This window comes from Ornithorhynchus anatinus, chromosome X1 (assembly GCF_004115215.2).
Source record: "Ornithorhynchus anatinus isolate Pmale09 chromosome X1, mOrnAna1.pri.v4, whole genome shotgun sequence".
In the NCBI taxonomy this organism is placed as follows: Eukaryota; Metazoa; Chordata; class Mammalia; order Monotremata; family Ornithorhynchidae; genus Ornithorhynchus; species Ornithorhynchus anatinus.
This window is the reverse complement of record NC_041749.1, coordinates 110,070,614-110,088,226: the sequence shown is the minus strand read 5'-3', so window position 1 is coordinate 110,088,226 and position 17,613 is coordinate 110,070,614. Positions and strand designations below refer to the sequence as shown.

Genomic DNA, 17,613 nt, shown 5'->3' with positions numbered 1-17,613 from the left:
GAGGAGCAGAGAGGCCAGGTATCCCTGTGGCCCCAACAGCCCTTGAGCTCCTCAACCACAGGTGCCGATTTTCCAATCTAAGCAGGCTTTACAGTTCAACTGGGAAGCCCTCTGATTCTGTGGGAGCCCGGGGATGAGGGAAGCGGGGGGAGGTCTGGCCCAGAGAGCTGCCCCTCCTTTCCCAGTGCCCCCAGCCCTGCCCCTCTTTTCCCAGTGCCCTCAGCCCCGCCTCTCTCTTTCCCAGTGCCCCCAGCCCCGTCCCTTTCCTTCCCAGTGCCCCCAACCCTGCCCCTCTCCCCTAGCACCCCCAGTCCTGCCCCCTTCCCTTCTTAGTGCCTCAGCCCTGTCCTTTTCCTTCCTAGTGTGCCCCAGCCCCGTCCCCCTTCCCAGGGGGCCAGCCCTGCCCCCTCTTCGTCCTGTCCCCCGCTGCTCTCCAGCCCTGCCCCTCCCCTCCCTCTGTGCCTGACTACGCCTCGCCCCCGGGCTGTGTCACCACTCCCGGAAGCTTCCCTTCCTGGTCGCCGATAAAAACCGGTTGCCGCCGGCGGCGGCCTCACAGCCCCGCCGCTCCAGCCCCACGCCCACAGCCCGGCCATGAGCAGCGCCGACCCCGAGAGCCTCCAGTCGCCGCCCGCGCCCCGCACCTGCCGCGCCCTAGACTGGGCCGTGCTGGCCGCCCTGCTGCTGCTGGCCACCGCGCTGGCCGCACTGGCCTCCTGCACCGTCCTAGGGGTGTCGCTCGGGCCCCAGCCGCTGCCCACCCCGGCCTTCCTCACTTCATCCTTTCAGCAGGTCAGGAGCCGCTGGCTGCCCGGCCACCCGGCCGCCCGGCCTCCCTCCCCACCCGCCCCAGCCCGCTAGTGCCAGGGCCCGAGCCCCGTCTGGTTTTCCTGGCCCGACGGGGTCTCTGAGTCTTTGCCTCCTGTATGTTGTGATGTGTCTGTGTGGGCGCGCCTCTGCCTATCTGGCTTCTGGGCCTGTGCCCACCCATCAGTGTCTCTCCACACACTTACATCCACGCGTCCCTGTGTTTGTCCGTCCGCTTGGGTGGACACGGCGTGTGTATCTGTTTTCTGTGTGTATGCCTGGGTCTTGGTGCCCGTGTGTCTCTGCGCACTTCACCGTGGATTCTGACCCGTTGCGTGTGTCTCCGATGTAGGCCATGCCCTTGTCCCTCCGTGCATGTGTTTATGTGCATGCGTGTGTGTGTCTGCCCGTCTGAGGGTCAGAGTCAGGGTTCCCCGGTTGGGTAAGGACCCCCATCGCAGGGTCCCTGGAAGTTTCAATCAGATCCTGGGCAAGGCCGTTGCCTCCCAAGCAGCTCCCACCCCCAGTCTGTCAGCCGCCCACCCAGGGCTCCATGCAGCCCATCGCTGCCATCACCGGAGGAGCTACGTGGGCCGGCGCCCAGATCTGCCTGGGCATTCTCAGGCGTCGCTGGTCGGGTCCCTGCATAGCTGGAGCAGAGGACGGTGCCCGGCTCCCAGCTGGGCTGAGTTGGCAGGGGGAGAAGGAGCAGTGTGCGAGACTCCTGCTGTCGGCAAAGGGAGATCTCCGGGGCCACGGAGAGCGTCAACCTTCTCTTCTTCCCTTGCAGATCCCTGGAGCTCATCTGATCGCCAAAGACTGTAAGTGTCTTTCTTTTCTCTTTGGAGGGAAATGCACATCACACCTCTCCCTTTCCCTGCCCTCTCCCAATCCCCCACTTGGTTCTCTGTCTCCTTGGGCGGCTCCCTCCCCAGCTGCCACCCGGTGTCATCAGGAGCTAGGGCATACCGGCCCATGGGACGCAAAGTGTTAAAGGGGGTGTGGGAAGGGTTTTAGGAAGGTGGAGTCTGATTTTGATGGGTGGGCGGCGGCGTCTTGGTGGGGGGAGTTTCCAGCCTTGATAGTGACTTCCTATCAAGCCCCCACATCTGCAGTCTCAGCAACTTCCTCCCTTGGAATCTACCCTAGCGTGGGAGGGAGAGAGGCAGTGGGGAGAGGAAGGACACCTATCCACCTGGGCTGGGGGACCCAGATTCCTCGGGTCCCCAGTTGGTCAAGCGCTGGGGGCAGATCTCCTCTGGGGACCAGTCAGTGGCTGGGCTGGGGTTGAGTTGTCGAGTTCCCGTTGGAGTTAACAAAACGGTTTCCACTCTGTGTCTGCAGTGGTCCTACAGTCCGGAACACTGTCTTGGGACAGCAACGACAGACTGACAGGGGTCATCATGACATCGGACTTCTCCTACGACGACAAAACCAAGGAGCTGGAGGTGAAGAGGGCTGGGATCTACTACGTCTATATCCAGCTGGCACTCAAGAGAGTGCTCCTGTCAGACTCAGAGGAAAGCAATGTCACGATTTCCATCCATCGGACCTGGGACAACAGGTCGGAGCTGTCGCTCACCACCCACTTGAAAGGCGAAACCCCCGATTCTGTCTCTAAGTTCTCCGCCTCTCTGCTGTCCCTGCACACTGGGGCCCGCCTCCATGTGAACTTGACTGTGCCGCATGCGCTTCATGGGTGGCAGCTGAACGAAGAAAAGGTCAACTTCTTCGGACTCTTTCGGGTGGCTGAGGCGGGCAGGTAGCTGCCGTAAGAGTGCCTCAGGGGTCTGGGTCCTGGGACGAGGAACCAGGAGCTGGCTTCTTCTAGCCCCCCTCTCCCCCCCACGGGGGTCCCCTGGCATCTGGGCTCTTGGCCACCCACAGTGTGAGCCACAAACAGAGGGTTGGTTGTGTGGAGATGCCTGGCCGCATGCCTAATGGCAGGGGAACTTGGCGGTCCGGAAAATGCCACTGGTATCAACGTGCCAATCTTTGCCGGGGCCTCCTTATTTATTGTTGACTCTTGTTTCTAATTTATTCCAGTTGGGAGATGGATGGGCGTGCTGCTGCTGCTTTTGATTTTTCTGTTTTGTAGACCTGAAGGGCCTAGAGTGGGCCCAGGCTGTTGGAGGAAGAGGGCCAGAGGCTCCTGTGATGGGGGCTGGGGGTGGCACTCGAACTGACCAGGCAGGTGGGGTGTTTGCTTTCAAGTAATGGGATGGCGTGGGATCACTAGATGCGGTGGTTGGTGGGAATGATGAGCCTCTCTATCAGGGAGGAGGTCGGAAGGCCTGAGGGCAAAAGAGAAGGATGAACGGGAAGCTGTTAGTTGTATTCCTTTGCCTGCTCTCCCTCTGTAGTTACATTTCTGCTCCACCCTGTGCTTTCTGATTTCTGCCGGCTTCTCAGAGTTGGGGGCCAGGTGGTCCAGGCCCAGCCCTGGAAGGCTGAGGCAGCAACAGGAAGCTGGGAGTTCCCTCTCAGGGAGGGGCACACTGGCTCAGACCCTTTCTCCTCTAAATCAGATGGCAGATTGAAGGAAGTCAGAGTTTTAGGAGCTTGGAGATCAACGGAGGAGAGCCCCTCCCCTCCCAGATTGAGCCTTGGAGGTTGTTTTTTTAATGGTATTTGTTAAGCACTTACTCTGTGCCAGGCACTGTACTAAGCCCTGGGGTAAATACAAGATAATCAGGTTGTTCCATATGGGGCTCACAGTGTTAATCCCCATTTTACGGATGAGATAGGCACAGAGAAGTGAAGTGACTTGCCCAACGTCACACAGCAGGCAAGTGGCAGGGCCGGGATGAGAACCTAGGTCCTCTTGACTCACAGGTCTGGGCTCTTCTCACTAGGCCACGCTGCTGGGAGGCTCACTGTTGCTGCCTTTTGCCCTGAGCTCCTACCCGTTTCTGGGCAGCTGGGTGTAGAGCGGGGCTGGAGGTGGGGGAAGAGGGTTGGAGGCAGGTGAGGATACACTTATGCTGGGGACCTGGCAATCCTCCCTCCCTTTCCATTCCATAAATCCCACCTCTCAGCAGAGTAGACCTGGAGGGCGGGGTGGGCTCACAGCTAAGCCAGTGCTGGCTGCTCCTCTGCAAGCCTGGGCTGGGGCAGTGGGCGGAGGAGAGGGAGAATCAGAATCCCCGGCCCTGCCCGCTCATCTTTATTTATTCTGAACCCCTCATCCCAAAGCTGTCCTGGAAAGCCAGGCGTTGCACTTTACACAGCTGATTTATTTATTAATGAACTTGTATGAGTTCCTGACCGACATGGACACGACTTATTTATTTATTACTACCCTATATGTATTCTTGCCAACATGGAAGGATGGATGGAGAACAGTGAATAAAAACACATTCTGAAAGTCTGTGGAGAAGTTCTCTGGATGTGTTTGTGGGGTGTGTGTGTGTGTGTGTGTGTGTGAATGTGTGTCTTGGGCTGTGTGGCTTTGGGTACGCCACATCAGCCTGGCATTGAACTAACCCCCAGGTGGAGGGCAGACCCTCTGACTCCAGGGCTGAAGCTGGGAAGATGCTTTGGACTGGGCAATACTTGTTCCCAGTTTCTGCTCTGGACCTGAGCAGTTCCTGGCTTATCCTTCATGTTCTGGGCCTTCTCTCCTGGGTGGAGCAGGAGGGGGCACCACGGGGAGGAGAAAAGAAGCAGCGAGGAGGGAGGGGGCTCCAAAATCCACTAGCCTCTTTACATCACAAACCAAAGCATTAGCTGCAGGAGCACCCGTTCACAAGTTAGCCAGGACCCAAAGAGACACTCCCATAGCCGGGCAGGCCCAGTTGCTGCCCAACTGGGCGCTGGGGAAGCCCTGCTTGGGGGAGGCCCGATGTTGGGTCACTACCAGCCACCAGGTCTCATCCTTCCCCAGTTTCTTGGCGGGAGGCTGGTCTGGCCCCTCCTAGTCAGGGCCTGGTGGGGGAAAACGGGACTCATTCAATAGATAGATCTATTGCTCCATCATATTTACTGAGGCTTACTCTGTGCCGAGCACTGTACAAACCACTTAGGAGAGTACCTCAGAATTCGGAGTGGGCAGCCTGTCCCCTTGGAGCTGGAGGTTTGGGATCTCACATTTGGGAATGAAAGCGACCCATAGCCTCCTCTTGTTCAGAATCGGATCCGCTCAGAGGGACCGGGAAGGGGAAAAACCTGAGCCCCGAGGAGTCCAGTGCTCTGCACACAGTAAGCGCTCAATAAATACCATCCATCCATTGAATGATATTCAGCGGGGGTTGCAGGGACTGTTGACGGGCAATGGCCGGCCCGCACCCAATGACCCAGAGGAGAGGGGACACATCTAGACAGTCCCCACAGTCCTGGGGTTGCAGCCCTTGGGACAGCTGGGCCCTTGAGCAAGAGGTAGAGGGCAGGAAGCGAGAGGTCGTTTAAGGGAGACCAAAAGCAGTCAGCCAAAGGTTAGTCTGAGCTCTGGCCCATGGGACTTGGAGAAGATGCCCAGTCGGGCCCACCCAATTGCCTCCTACAATGTGGCTAAGTGGGGGCCTGGTGGGAGAGGTGCCAGTTGAAGTTCTCTGTGGTTACCGGGCCAAGATCCTGCAGGCCCACTTCCAGCGAGGACCCAGAATACCTGGCTCCCAGCTCTCTGCTCAGTATGGGGGTAGGGAGAAGGGGAAGGATGGATTTCCATGTTTTGCCAACTGCTGTTGGCCAACTCGAAGTGGCACCTGGCTTTCTGCTCGAAGGCTTGGCTGGGCGAGGTGGGGCCGGGGCGGGGGCTGGTCCCACCCCCGGAGGGCAAAGTGGAAAATCCCAGCTGCCCGGGGGAGGGAGTTTGGGGGGAGAACTGAAAGCTGGCCAGCCCTTGCCCCCATATGAAGGTTTCTCACTCCCGGTAGGAGGCCCGGGGCCCCTGGGCTGTGCCTTCTGGCGGGGCAGGAAACCCTGTGACGTAGCTGGGACTTGGCTCCTTGGGGGAAAACTCCGGAAGGGAGTGCGGGGCCGGGGCCGCCCCAAGGAGGAGCCTGGCTGGCCAGCTGCTGCTGCGAGTCTCGAGTCTCGGTCTATGGAAAGAGCCACCGTGTGGGGATGGGGTAGGGGGCGGGCTGTGCGTCATTGCCGCAGCCCACTACAACAGCCTGCAACAACAACACCGGGAAGCCATGGTGACCACATCCCCATCCGCTCTCAGCCAAGCCTGCTCGGCACCCCCCACCCCGTTGCACAAATTTCCCTGCGTCGGCCCTTTCCCCTCCACGGCCAATCTTTCCTCTCGGCTCAGGCCGGAGCCCTGGGGCCGCACGGTTCTGTTCCAGCAGTGGCACTTTCCTGTCTCCCTGAGGCAGATTCCGGGTGGTGGTGGCACGTGTGTGTGTTGAGGGTGGGGGTGGGGGGAGGGGGGCGGGACAGGGAGGGTTGCAGTTGGGGAGAGGGGATGGGACAAGGATCATCAGCTAATGCTGCACCCCCGGCCTCCATCACAGGTTCCTTTAATAATATTTGTGGTATCCGTTAAGTACTTTCTATGTGCTAAGCGCTGGGCTGGCTACAAGACAATCAGATCGGACACATGGTCCCTGTCCTACCTGGGGCTCACGGTCTAAGCAGAAGAGAGAACAGGTATTTCATCCCCATTTTACAGATGAGGAAATGGAGGCCCAGAGAAGTGAAGTAATGACTTGCCCAAGGTCACAGAGCAGGCATGTGGCAGAGTCGGTATTAGAACCCAGTTCGTCTGACTCCCCGGCCTTGTGCTCTTTCCCATAGGCCATGCTGATTCCCTTTCTCTTAGGTTTGCTTTCACAAAATGCCTGCATCTTGACAGCTCCAATATCTGCACACATTAGCCATCTATTGTTGGGGAAGGGTCAACTCTAGAATTCTCCATTACCTGTCTGCATGGAAGAGCTGGAAAGGTTTAGGCCTGGGTGCCGCCATCAGAGAACAGTTGCTGCGCGACTGCGTCCTCATTCGTTGGGGAGATTGCTTGATGAACAGCGCTGTCCGAGAGCATCGATGGCTCTGAGTTGTTCTGACCCTCCCCCCGCCCCCCAAATCCCATCAGCTTGTTGGCATGCCTTCTGGGGCCTGCTCTGAGGCCACCCAGGGCAGCAGCGGGAAGGCCGGGGGTGGGGGGAAGCACTGCCAGGCAATTGTGCTAATGACGGGGATCCAGGCCGGTTTTGGGGGTGGAAACAAACGGTATGTGGCTCCAAAGAGGTTGAATCAGTAGGTACAATGCACACCCTGCTTATGTAAGGATGACGCAGATTGTTGAGCTTGTCCTGAGTCAATGCGGGTAGAGACAGAACTTTCTACGGAAAATTCTCTTCCAAAAATATGCCTTGTCAGGGCAGACCTGATCTGTGCTCCCGTGACTTTATCAAGCGCCTTTTCAAGTCACTTATTGAGTGTTTACTGTGTGCAGAGCACCGTACTGAGCACTTGGGTAAGTCCAATATAACAGAATTGGTAGACACAATCCCTACCCAGAGGGAATTTACAGTACGGGGGAGACGGACATTAAAATAGATTAGGGATAGGGGAAATGGTAGAGTTTAAGACTATTCACATGATTATTGTGGGGCTGGGATGAGAGTATCAAGGAGCTTAAGGGGTACACAGTCAAGTTCATAGGCAATGGAGAGGGGAGGAAAGATAGGGGAAATAGAGGGCTTTATCTGGAAAGGTCTCTGGGACTCTTTGGGCTGAGGGTGGATGGATGCCCAGGGGCGATCTCTTGGCTGCAGGCACATGGAACCAGGGAAGGAGAGGGAGATGCCAGGCTCTCGGGAGGGGCCAGTAAACTTTAGACTGTGAGCTCACTGTGGACAGGGAATGTGTCTGTTTAATAATAATAATGTTGGTATTTGTTAAGCGCTTACTATGTGCCGAGCACTGTTTATTGTTATAGGGTACTCTCTCAAGCACTTAGTACAGTGCTCTGCACATAACAAGAGCGCAATAAAGACAATTGAGTGAGTGAGGGAAAGAAGGAAGGAAGGAAGGAAGGAAGGAAGGAAGGAAGGAAGGAAGGAAGGAAGGAAGGAAGGAAGGAAGGAAGGAAGGAAGGAAGGCAGGCAGGCAGGCAGGCAGGCAGGCAGGCAGGCAAAAGCTCGTTCCCTGCCAGGCACTCATTCTTGAAGGGTGCACTAGGGGGCAGCACGGATCCAAGCCGGTCGGCGAGAGAGACAGAAGGCAGAGTTAGCTATCTCCATCCCGACCCTGAGCTTTGGAAACCAAGATTGGAGGGGCGAAGTGGCCCCCTCCAAAGCCGCCGCAGAAGAAGGCTTCAGGATTAGAGCAGCAAAGAAACAGAGGGACAACATTATGAGAAGCAAAGTGGCTTAGCGCAAAGCGCACGGGCTGGGGAGTCAGAGGTCGTGAGTTCGAATCCCAGCTCTGCCGCTTGTCAGCTGTGTGACTTTGGACAAGTTACCTAACTTCTCTGTACCTCAGTTACCTCATCTGGAAAATGAGGATTAAGACTGTGAGCTCCACGTGGGACAACCTAATTACCTTGTAACTACCACAGTGCTTGGCATATAGTAAGCACTTAACAGATACTGTCATCATCATTATTATTTATTAACATTACCCCTGGCACATAATAAACGCTCAACAAACACCATTAAAAAAACTACAAACTGGGTTAGTGGAGTGGGGAAGGGGAACAGGGCACCTTGGCTTTTTCCCTTCCTTCTGGGCAGCTGTTGGGAGAGAAACTCCCCAGTCAGTTGTCTGCCTGCTCTCTCGGGGAGGAAGGAGCAAGAGGAACTCAAAGAGGAGGGGCTGAGCAGCAGGGGAACCCCGGGATTCCTTTGTTAGTCTCTCTCCTCCAACCGCCCATGACACAGTGCACGAGAGAGTTTTCCCTGCCTAGCCTAGCTAGTCTACCCCTCTTTGCTGAGCCAATGAGTCATCAGGGTTGCTGTTGGTGGCAAGTAGGTTTCCACTTGCCAACTGTAGGAAACGAACTCTCATTACCCAAAGAACTGAGCCATTCAGACTGTCAGAGCAGGTGGTGAGCACATGGACCTCATGAGCCCAGGAATAGTGTAGGCAGAAGCTAGCGGTCAATTCAAAAATAACAATTATAATTGTGGTATTTGTTAAGCACTTACAATGTGCCAAAAGGGCTTGAGTAAAATCCGGTTGCTGAAGGGGAAAAGTTAGCGATGATGATGATGATGGTGATATTTGTTAAGTGCTTACTATGTGCCAAGCACTGTTCTAAGCGCTGAGGTAGATACAAGATAATTAGGTTGTCTCACATGGGGCTCACAGTCTTAACCCCCATTATACAGATGAGGTAACTGAGGCACAGAGAAGTTATGTGACTTGCCCAAAGTCACACAGCTGATAAGTGGTGGAGCCGGGATTAGAACCCACGACCTCTGACTCCCAAGCCCGGGCTCTTTCCACTAAGTCACACTGCTTCTCGATATTAGCAATATTAGAAGGCTCAAGAAGCAGCAAACATCGGACAGAAGGTCCAGGATGGGTTGCCGGGGGAAGAGATAACCTAACCCTAACTGTGAGGATGGGGGGTCCAGGAGGGCTACCCACTTCCTCCAAGCATCCTGGTGCCACCGTTGGAGACGGAGCCGGGAACGACAGGGCTCTTGGTCTTCTGTCTCTGAGATGCTAGTCTTCCTGTGTTGGCTTGTTTGGGCTGGGTTTGTTTGCTCTTGATTTTGTTCTACCTTCAATTGCTTGTGCATTTTTAACAACTGGAGATAGTCATTCTTCTCCCCTACTTGTACCACACTCAGCAGTGATTTAGAAGACGAGGGAGAATGCAGCAGGGTTGACTGCTCAAGAATCTCATGGAGATTTTGCTCTGAGACCACAGGTGTCTTCCACCACCTCTGCCAGCTGACTCCCAGTGGGGACCAGGACCAGGTGAGAGAATGGGGATGGCTCGGTGCAATCCATCACACCAAAACAACTCGAGAGCATATGTCTTCCTGAAGGTTGGAAATCCTTTCGCTCCCCTCTCTTCCCTTCTCCCCCTTCGCTCCCAAACCCTGATCTAAAGCCCTCTAGTAATAACAGTAATAATGATGGTATTTTTTAAACGCTTACTATGTGCTAAGCACTGTTCGATAACTTGATGGCTTGGTTGAAGAGACAGCAGAGTCAGCACCACTTGCCTCACTTCCGGAATGTAAGTAGCCAAACAATACAATGCTCACCTCCAAGAAGCCTTCCCTGACTAACCCCTCATTTCCCCACCCTATTTGCCATCCCTTCTGCCTCTCCCACACACTAGGGTCTGTATGGGTCTGGGAGTCAGAGGATGTGGGTTCTAATTCTGGCTCTGCCATATGTCTGCTGTGTGACCTTGGACAGATCATTTAACTTCTCTGTGCCTCAGTTATGTTACCCCATCTATAAAATGGAGATTAAATCCTACTCCCTTCTCCTTAGACTGTGAGCCCCATATGGGACAGGGACTGTGTCCAACATGATTAACTTGTATTTACCCCAGGACTTAGAACAGTGCCTGGCACATAGTAAGCTCTTAACAAGTAGGATAATAATAATACCCCTCAAGCACTAATAATAATACTAATCCCACCCCCACAGCACTTACATCCATATCCTTATTCTCAGTTGGTTCCCCTATCTGTAATGATTTTAAGGTTTGTCTCCCCCACCCCAGACAATAAGCTCCTTGAGATCCTGCTGACCAACTGTATTGTACTGTAATCTCACAACCATTAATACAGTGTCTCTACAAACCGTAAGGGAAGCAGCCTGGCCTAGTGGAAAGAGCAAGGGCATGGGAGCCAAAGCACCTGGGTTCTCATCCCGGCTCCGCCACGTCTGCTGTGTGACTTTGGGCAAGTCACTTCACTTCCTCTGTGGTCCAGTTCCCTCATCTGCCTCAGTTTCCTCCTACTGGGAGCCCTGCAATTATTATTATTAATAAACATCCAATAAATACCATTGAGTGATTGATTGGGGCCCAGGCTAGGGGTGGTGGGGCATTCAGCAGTTGGAGCCCCATGTTCCATGGCAGTTCAGGTCCTGTGAAGGAAGCTGGCCCAGGATCAGAGCTGGCTGGGGCAGCTGTGGTTTGATTGAGGCTGTACTGGGCTCCATACAAAACAAAGCAAACAGAGTCAGGTCTCATTCTGAGAAAGGTGCCAGGCTCCAATGGAGAGTGTCAGGTGCAATCAGAGAAAAGGGCAGACAGACACACACCTGGAATTTTGAGGCCAGAGCTGGAGTTCCAATCAACCAGCCTGGCCAAGTGGAAAGGCCTGGGAGTCAGAGAACATGGGCTGTAATCCCTGCTCTGCTAGTTGTCTGCTATGTGACCTTGGGCAAGTCATTTCACTTCCCTGGTCTTCAGTGACCTCACCTGCTAAATGTGGGATTAAGACTGTGAGCCTCATGTGGGACATGGACTGTTTCCAATCTGGTTATCCTGCATCTTTCCTAGTGCTTAAGTACAGTGCCTGGTACATGGTTAGCTCTTAACAAATACCATTAAACAAATAGCCAGAAGCTTGGGGAGGAGAGAGAGAGAGTGTGTGTGTAAGGTATAACATTGCCAAGAGTGTGGTCAAAGTGGCACTGAGGGAAGGGGGTGTGGCACAGCTAGTCATTGGGCTCTTGGCCCTGCTGCTGCCATTGAGGAGCAGTGAGGCCTAGTGGACAGAGCCCGTGACTTGGAGTCAAAGGACCTGGGTTCTAATCCCAGTTTTTCCAGTTGCCAGCTGTGTGACCTTGGGCAAATCACTTAACTTCTCTGGCCCTCAATTTCCTCATCTGTAAAATGGGGATTCGATATCTTGTTTGCCCTTCTACTTAGACTGTGAGCCCCGCATGGGACAGGGACTGTGTCCAACCTGATTATCCTGTCTCTAACCCAGAACAGAGGAGGGTTGGTACAAGCTTCACAGTCTCATCCATTTCTCAGCTGCCCAGAACAGGATGGGCAGGTTTGAGTTCACTTTTCTGTGAATTCAGTGGTGTCAGACCCCTTGACTGGTGCAGCATAAATAAGGACAGATTTATTGGGTCCTGCTCCCAAATCACCCCATTCCAACCCTGCCTCCTCAAGCCTAAATTAGGATTGGAGCTCATCTTGGGCCAACCATGAGCCTGTGGGCTACCTGGAACCCACTGACTCACTTGTGCGTTTGTGCACGTTTGTGAGGGTGAGACAGAGTGCGTGTGTAGGTTGAGCCACCCCATCTTCACTTCTGATGTGTTCCCAGACCTGGCAACCAGAACGGTGGCTATAAAAGCCCCTTGAAGAGTGTGCATTGCACCCATCTTCTGTTCCCAGTTGGCGAGGCCAGGGAGGAAAGGTTGGGGTGGTGGTGGGAAGTGCACTCATGCACAGATACATACACTCTCACGCAAACACACACACTTTCTTAGGGCAGCAATTTTAGAATTGTTTTGGCGGAGCCAGGAGCTGAGGGGGAAATCCCCTCCAGCCAGAGGTGAGAGCCACAAATTGGCTCGGGGAAATCTTCCTTCCTCCTCTGGGGAGGTAAGAATCAGGATGGGGCTGGGGCCGGGGGCCAGAAAGGGAAGAAGAAGGAGAAAAGAAGGAGGAGAGCGCCACAGAAGAGAGGGGGAAAAGGGAGAGAGGGGGTAAAGGACAAAGGACAGAATTCATCTGCTGCTCTCAGTGGGCCTCCTCTTCCTCCTTTTCTGCCACTCCCCATGGTTCCTGTGGAGTTACCACCCATTGAGCCTCCACTGCTGCTGCTCAGGCCATCGTGGTGGCACTGGCCACAATACTGCGTGAATCGGCCCACCCTGAAAGTGACGGAGGAAGTGGCATGGCCCAAGACGAACTGTTTCCTCTGGGGATGCCACCAAGTGCTGCCCAGTACAACCTGAGCAGAAGAATCGGCCATCGCCGATGCTTAGAAATGGTGGGAGCAACCTCGCCCGGCACCATGCCAGTGTGAATAGGAGTTTTGCATGCAGTGGGGAACGCCAATTTCCAACCTCCCTGGAAATTCTTGTTCAAGCCCGGCACTAGTAAGGCCATGGGTGTTTGGGCAGAAGGCACCCCTTGATCTTAGAGAAGCAACATGGTGTAGTGGATAGAGCACGGGCCTGGGAGTCAGGAAAGGTCATGGGTTCTGATCCCGGCTCTGCCACTTGTTTGCTGTGTGACCTTGGGCAAGTCACTTCACTTCTCTGGGCCTCAGTTACCTCATCTGTAAAATGGGGATTGAGACTGTGAGCCCCACGTGGGTCAGGGACTGTGTCCAACCCAATTTGCTTGTATCCACACCAGCGCTTAGTACAACGCCTGGCACATAATGAGCGCTTAACAAATACCATAATTATTATTAGAGGACAGCTGAGAATTAGGTAGTCATGGGCCCAACTCCATTAACATCTGAAAAGGGCAGTGAGCCCAGAGGCCCATGGGAAGCATGACTTGGGCAGTACACCCACGAGGATCAGGGAGGTGGTGGTGGGGGGAATCTCAAAGAGCTGTCGGTCCCCACTGTCTTTGTCTCCCCAAATGCTGAGCGTCTCACATCTGGATGCAGGCCCAGAGTGACTGGCCAGCAGATGGGAGAGCCATTACTTCCTTTGAGGAGGAGTGAGCTGAGTCACTTGGCCATTTACAGCTTGGGAGGGAAACCGACCACAGCGGAGACCTTCACTGCACCTCAGCATATGGTTTGGGGGGCAATGTCACCGGACAGAGCTCTGCTCTTTGAAAGTGGAACTCTCAGAAAAAAGGCTGAGTGAAAACACTTCACCCAGAAACCAGCTGGGTGGTGGGGAAGAGGGGGAGGTGTGCAGTTGGGGGCAGTGGCTTGTCTCTCCACAGCCTTACCTGAGGTCAGCTGCTGACTTTGGGCATATGCCTCCCTGCCCCCACCCTCCCAAACTAGGCCTCGCAGAACATGTGGCCTCTAGTAATCCTCCCATGTGCACACATACACACACACGACACAGCTCTCTCCACACCATGGGGGTGAAAACCCAGCCTTCCCTCCCCTCCCCGAGTCCCCAACTTGGTTCTGCATCTGTCTTCACCGGGGGGCAGGAGTATGAGTCCCAAGGACTGCTGGGGGATGGGAGGGACCCACTAAGGCAACTGGAGAGAAGAGCCTGCAGGGAGGAGGGAGGCTGCACCCAGAGAGGGGAGGAGCCTGAGGACAGCAGAAGGGTAAAGCTGCTGGGGTTGGGAGGGGAGGTGGGTGTGCCAGGAGGGGACTCCAGGACAGCACCTAGGACCATGTGGGGGCTCTGCCTGATCCCAAAAGGCAGAGAATTGGAACTTGCACCAATCTCACTGCTCTTGTCCCCATATCCTCTTCTGATAACGGAAAAGTCCCAGAGGTTTGACTGTGGGAGGCGAGAAAGGGGCAAGCTGACCACAACCCTAGGAGGAGCTTCATTTGGGATTTCCTCTCTGCGGGGCGTGCACATGTCTCTCACTCGCATACACACACACATGCACACACACACTCATACATCATTCACACACATTCACAAACCACACACACATAGAGACTTGCAGCTCCTTGCCCAGGGCAGGATACACTGGAGCTCTTCCCGTGGCTGGTCCTAGAGACGAGGGCCATGCCCTGTTGGGAGAACCGAAGGATGGTCGGCCTTGTGGCCTGGCTCACTCTGCTCAGCTTCTTCCAGCTGGCATACTTCTTCTTCTCTCTGTACCCACTGGCAGGCTGGGACCCCACGGTGAGTCTCTTTTTTTTGTAGCTTGAGGTTTGGGGTGGGGAGTGAGGGAGGTTGCCAGGTCCCTAAGGCTGGGGGAGTGGGAAGCAGAGGGAGTGACTGGCCCTGGTGGGGCAGAGGGGAAAAGGATCTCTCTTTCCCCTCCACCGGCAAGCTTCCAAGCCTTTAGCAAGAAGCGGAGGCAGGTGCTTGTGAACTGGATGGGGGGAGCTAGGGAGCTGAGGAGCTGGGGAGGATGGGATGGGAAGGATGGAAAGGAGCAGAATTGGGATCTGTCCCCAGGGGCTTCCCCGGGGGGCTTTCAGGGCCAGGTGGTTTTTCCTACTTCTGACCCCACCAACAGCCTTGCCTGGTCCCAGCCAGACACCTGGGGCTCAAAGGGGCCTCGGGAAACTGTCCTGTTTATTCTTCTGCCCAGAGGGACAGAGGCCCTCTTGCTTTCAGAGCCTGGGAAATTTAATCTCAGTTCTTCCTGTTACAGTGAAAGTCCATTTCCCCCCTCTTCAAAGCGTTCCTTCTACCTGAGATTGGGTGTCAGCCTGGAGGGGAAGGAAGGCAGAAATTTGGTAATTTGGTTGAGTCTATTCTCATGCTGAGGCCTGGGGAGAGGAAGCTGGCAAGAAGGAAGAAAACAGAGGAGAGAGACAGAGAAAGACTTAGAGTGGAAGGCAAAGGGTGGTGGTGGGGGTGGGGGTAGGGCTGAAGGCAAGTCCAAGCAGTCAACCTTATCCAGGAAGGGCTGGGGAGAAGAAGGGAGAAAAGGAAAGAAGCAGGGGCTAGGGAAAGGAGCAGGGATTGGAATGGGCCACTAAGTGGGTATTAAGCTAACTGTAGGCCAAACACCTCCCAAACATGCTAACTGAATGGTTTGGTAAGTGGGGAAGGGGCCCTGGGATGTGACTTCATTTCTGTATCCTCAGTGAGCCGAAGTTTGAGGGATAGGCTCTGGACTTCCCCTGTCCCTCACAATATCCATGGCTTTCTGTTCTTTCCAGCTCTTGTCGAAAGAAAAGTTTAAATTCCCTACAGCTCATCTTCTCCTCAATCACTCAGGTGGGTGCTGCTTCCCCTAAGCTCCTCTTTCCCCATGCCCCACACCCCCCACAGTTGTTGAGGTTCAGATGCCAGGCTAAAGGAAGAATGCAGTTGGGAGTGTGGGCAGGAGTGTCTGGTAATGGAGCTCCCCAGGGGATGGAGGGGGTGGAAATCTGGGGCTCCTGGGCCCTCTCCCACTGGGCCAAGAAGGCCTGGTCTAAGCTTCAGGTTTTCCTTCTCCCTGGAAAATAGGGGCAATTCTGGGCAAGGGGGTGGGGGAGGTGGGGTAGGGACTGATGAACCCTTCCCACACCTGTCTTCCAGAGAGATGTGGAGGCAAAGTAGGGGGCTGGGAACCCTGTGGGGTGGGTAAAGTCCCTGTGAGGTGGTCCTACTTCCAGGAGAGAGGAATCAGGGATAGAAGAGAAGAGGGAGTGGGAGGGATTGGTGGTCAGAGTGGGAAAGAGATGAGGGCTGGCTGACCTCTTGTGGCCAACGGTCCTGCCACCCCGAGATCAATTTGGCTCTGGGGGTCCTGAGTGGTCCAACCCCAGCAGCAGTGCATGTTGGGGCAGGGAGTCTTCCTGACTGGCTCACCCCGCTGCAGGCTGGGGGCAGAGGCAAAGGGCCACCTGCAGAGGAGGGGGCACTGAGGGTCCCTGACACATATGGTCCTCTCCTAGATGGTTTGCCGGTGAAGCGGCTTCAATGGATGGGGGGCGCCCAACAGGGCCGCTCCTTCGTGCAGGGGATGGAGCTGACGGCGGGGAACCTGAAGGTCCTCCAGGGAGGCATCTATTACATCTACATCCAGGTGACCCTGAGCAACTGCTCTCTGGGCCCGGAGAGAACCTTGTCCATCAAAGTCCACACCCCGCAGTGGTCTGCCAAGCTGCTGAGCCATGAATTTGGCAGAAGCTGCTCCCTCTTCATGGGTGGCCAGTTCCTGCTCTCTTCCCAGGACGTGCTCGAAGTGGAGTGCAACTCACCTGAGGTCCCCTGGGGAGGCAGAGATGAGACCTTCTTTGGAGCCTTCCTGGTGGACCGAGGCTCCCCCTGACCTCCTGGGGACAGCTCCCTATTGGCTGCTTGGAGCTCCCAGCACCCTGAGGTGGTGGAGACGGAGGGGAGTAGGAGCTGGGGGATTTCATTTCCGTTTTAGCTGCATGTGGGACTCCAGATCTGCTGGGTGTTGTTTTTTGCCTCTTTGTGCCTCAGTTTCCTCCTGGGTTCCATGGGAAGTTGGGGAATGTGTGAGGGGAAGGAAGGGCCCTCCCTGCCTCTGCCCTGCTGGGCTTGGAGGGCAGAGAAGGGGGCCTTGAATTTTAGGCCTCCAGATCCTCCCCATTGGAAATGGGCTGGGCTGGTTCACTTCCAGGCCCTCTGAGCCAATAGGCACAGACCTCTGGCTGTTAGCTAGCACACATCCACCCGGTCTGCTGGGATTGGAATGCTGGACTCCTGGGTCCTCATCTCACTCCCCTCCAACCTGTTGTGGAACCCAGACAGCCCCTTCAATTTCTGCTGTAGCCCCTGGTGGGCTGGGAAGCAGGGGGGACAAAGAGGTCTGTCAAATGCTTCAAGCTCTTTGTGGAAAAATGTGCAATAAATAGGTTTCCTTCTTTGGGGAATCAAACTGTTTCAGGAGGGCTTTTGCCTCAGCGTCCCTCACTCCTGGACCACGGAGTTCGCAGATCTTCACCCAGCCAACGGGACAAGGGGTTTCCCAAGGTGCCTCCTTGGAGAGTGGAGGATTTTGTGAGAGGAGGAGGGGAACTATTAGGCTGTTGGGCCTTAGATCTTGAGCTCCCTAGTCAGGCCCTGGGCTCCCCCCTACCCCACCAAATCCAAACCCCAGTGTCCCAGGGTAGCTTTAACTCAGCTCTGCAGATGGCTTCAGGTCCACGCACACCTAATTGAGTGACTGATTGTTTGAGATTGATGGGAGGCTGGCCGGAGAGAAAGTGGTTTGTCTTTCTCTTTGGAGGATTGAGTTGGACTGCTGGAGACGTGAGCAGAGGGCTGGGGATGGGGGGAGGGGGAGATGGAGTGAGGGCAAAGATGGTTGAGGAGGCCTGTGGGTCAGTCTGAGAT

At 55.2% G+C, this 17,613-nt stretch overlaps 2 protein-coding genes across 3 annotated transcripts; both read left to right on the top strand.

Annotated features, from left to right (window-relative positions):
* The first annotated feature begins 497 nt into the window (after positions 1-497).
* TNFSF9 (TNF superfamily member 9) lies at positions 498-3,458 on the top strand. 2 transcript variants are annotated; one of them, XM_007672700.2, is made up of 3 exons: positions 498-792; positions 1,598-1,628; positions 2,152-3,458. In XM_007672700.2, the coding sequence occupies exons 1-3, from the start codon at positions 595-597 to the stop codon at positions 2,571-2,573; spliced, it is 651 nt and encodes a 216-aa protein (XP_007670890.1). In that variant the 5' UTR covers positions 498-594; the 3' UTR covers positions 2,574-3,458. The 2 variants fall into 2 exon arrangements, with proteins under 2 accessions (XP_007670890.1, XP_016083976.1); XM_016228490.3 differs by lacking the exon at positions 498-792 and having other exon boundaries at positions 883-1,628.
* A 10,933-nt stretch (positions 3,459-14,391) lies between these two features.
* CD70 (CD70 molecule) lies at positions 14,392-16,579 on the top strand. Its single transcript, XM_029051129.1, has 3 exons — positions 14,392-14,487; positions 15,480-15,537; positions 16,203-16,579. The coding sequence occupies exons 1-3, from the start codon at positions 14,392-14,394 to the stop codon at positions 16,577-16,579; spliced, it is 531 nt and encodes a 176-aa protein (XP_028906962.1).
* The last annotated feature ends 1,034 nt before the right edge of the window (positions 16,580-17,613 follow it).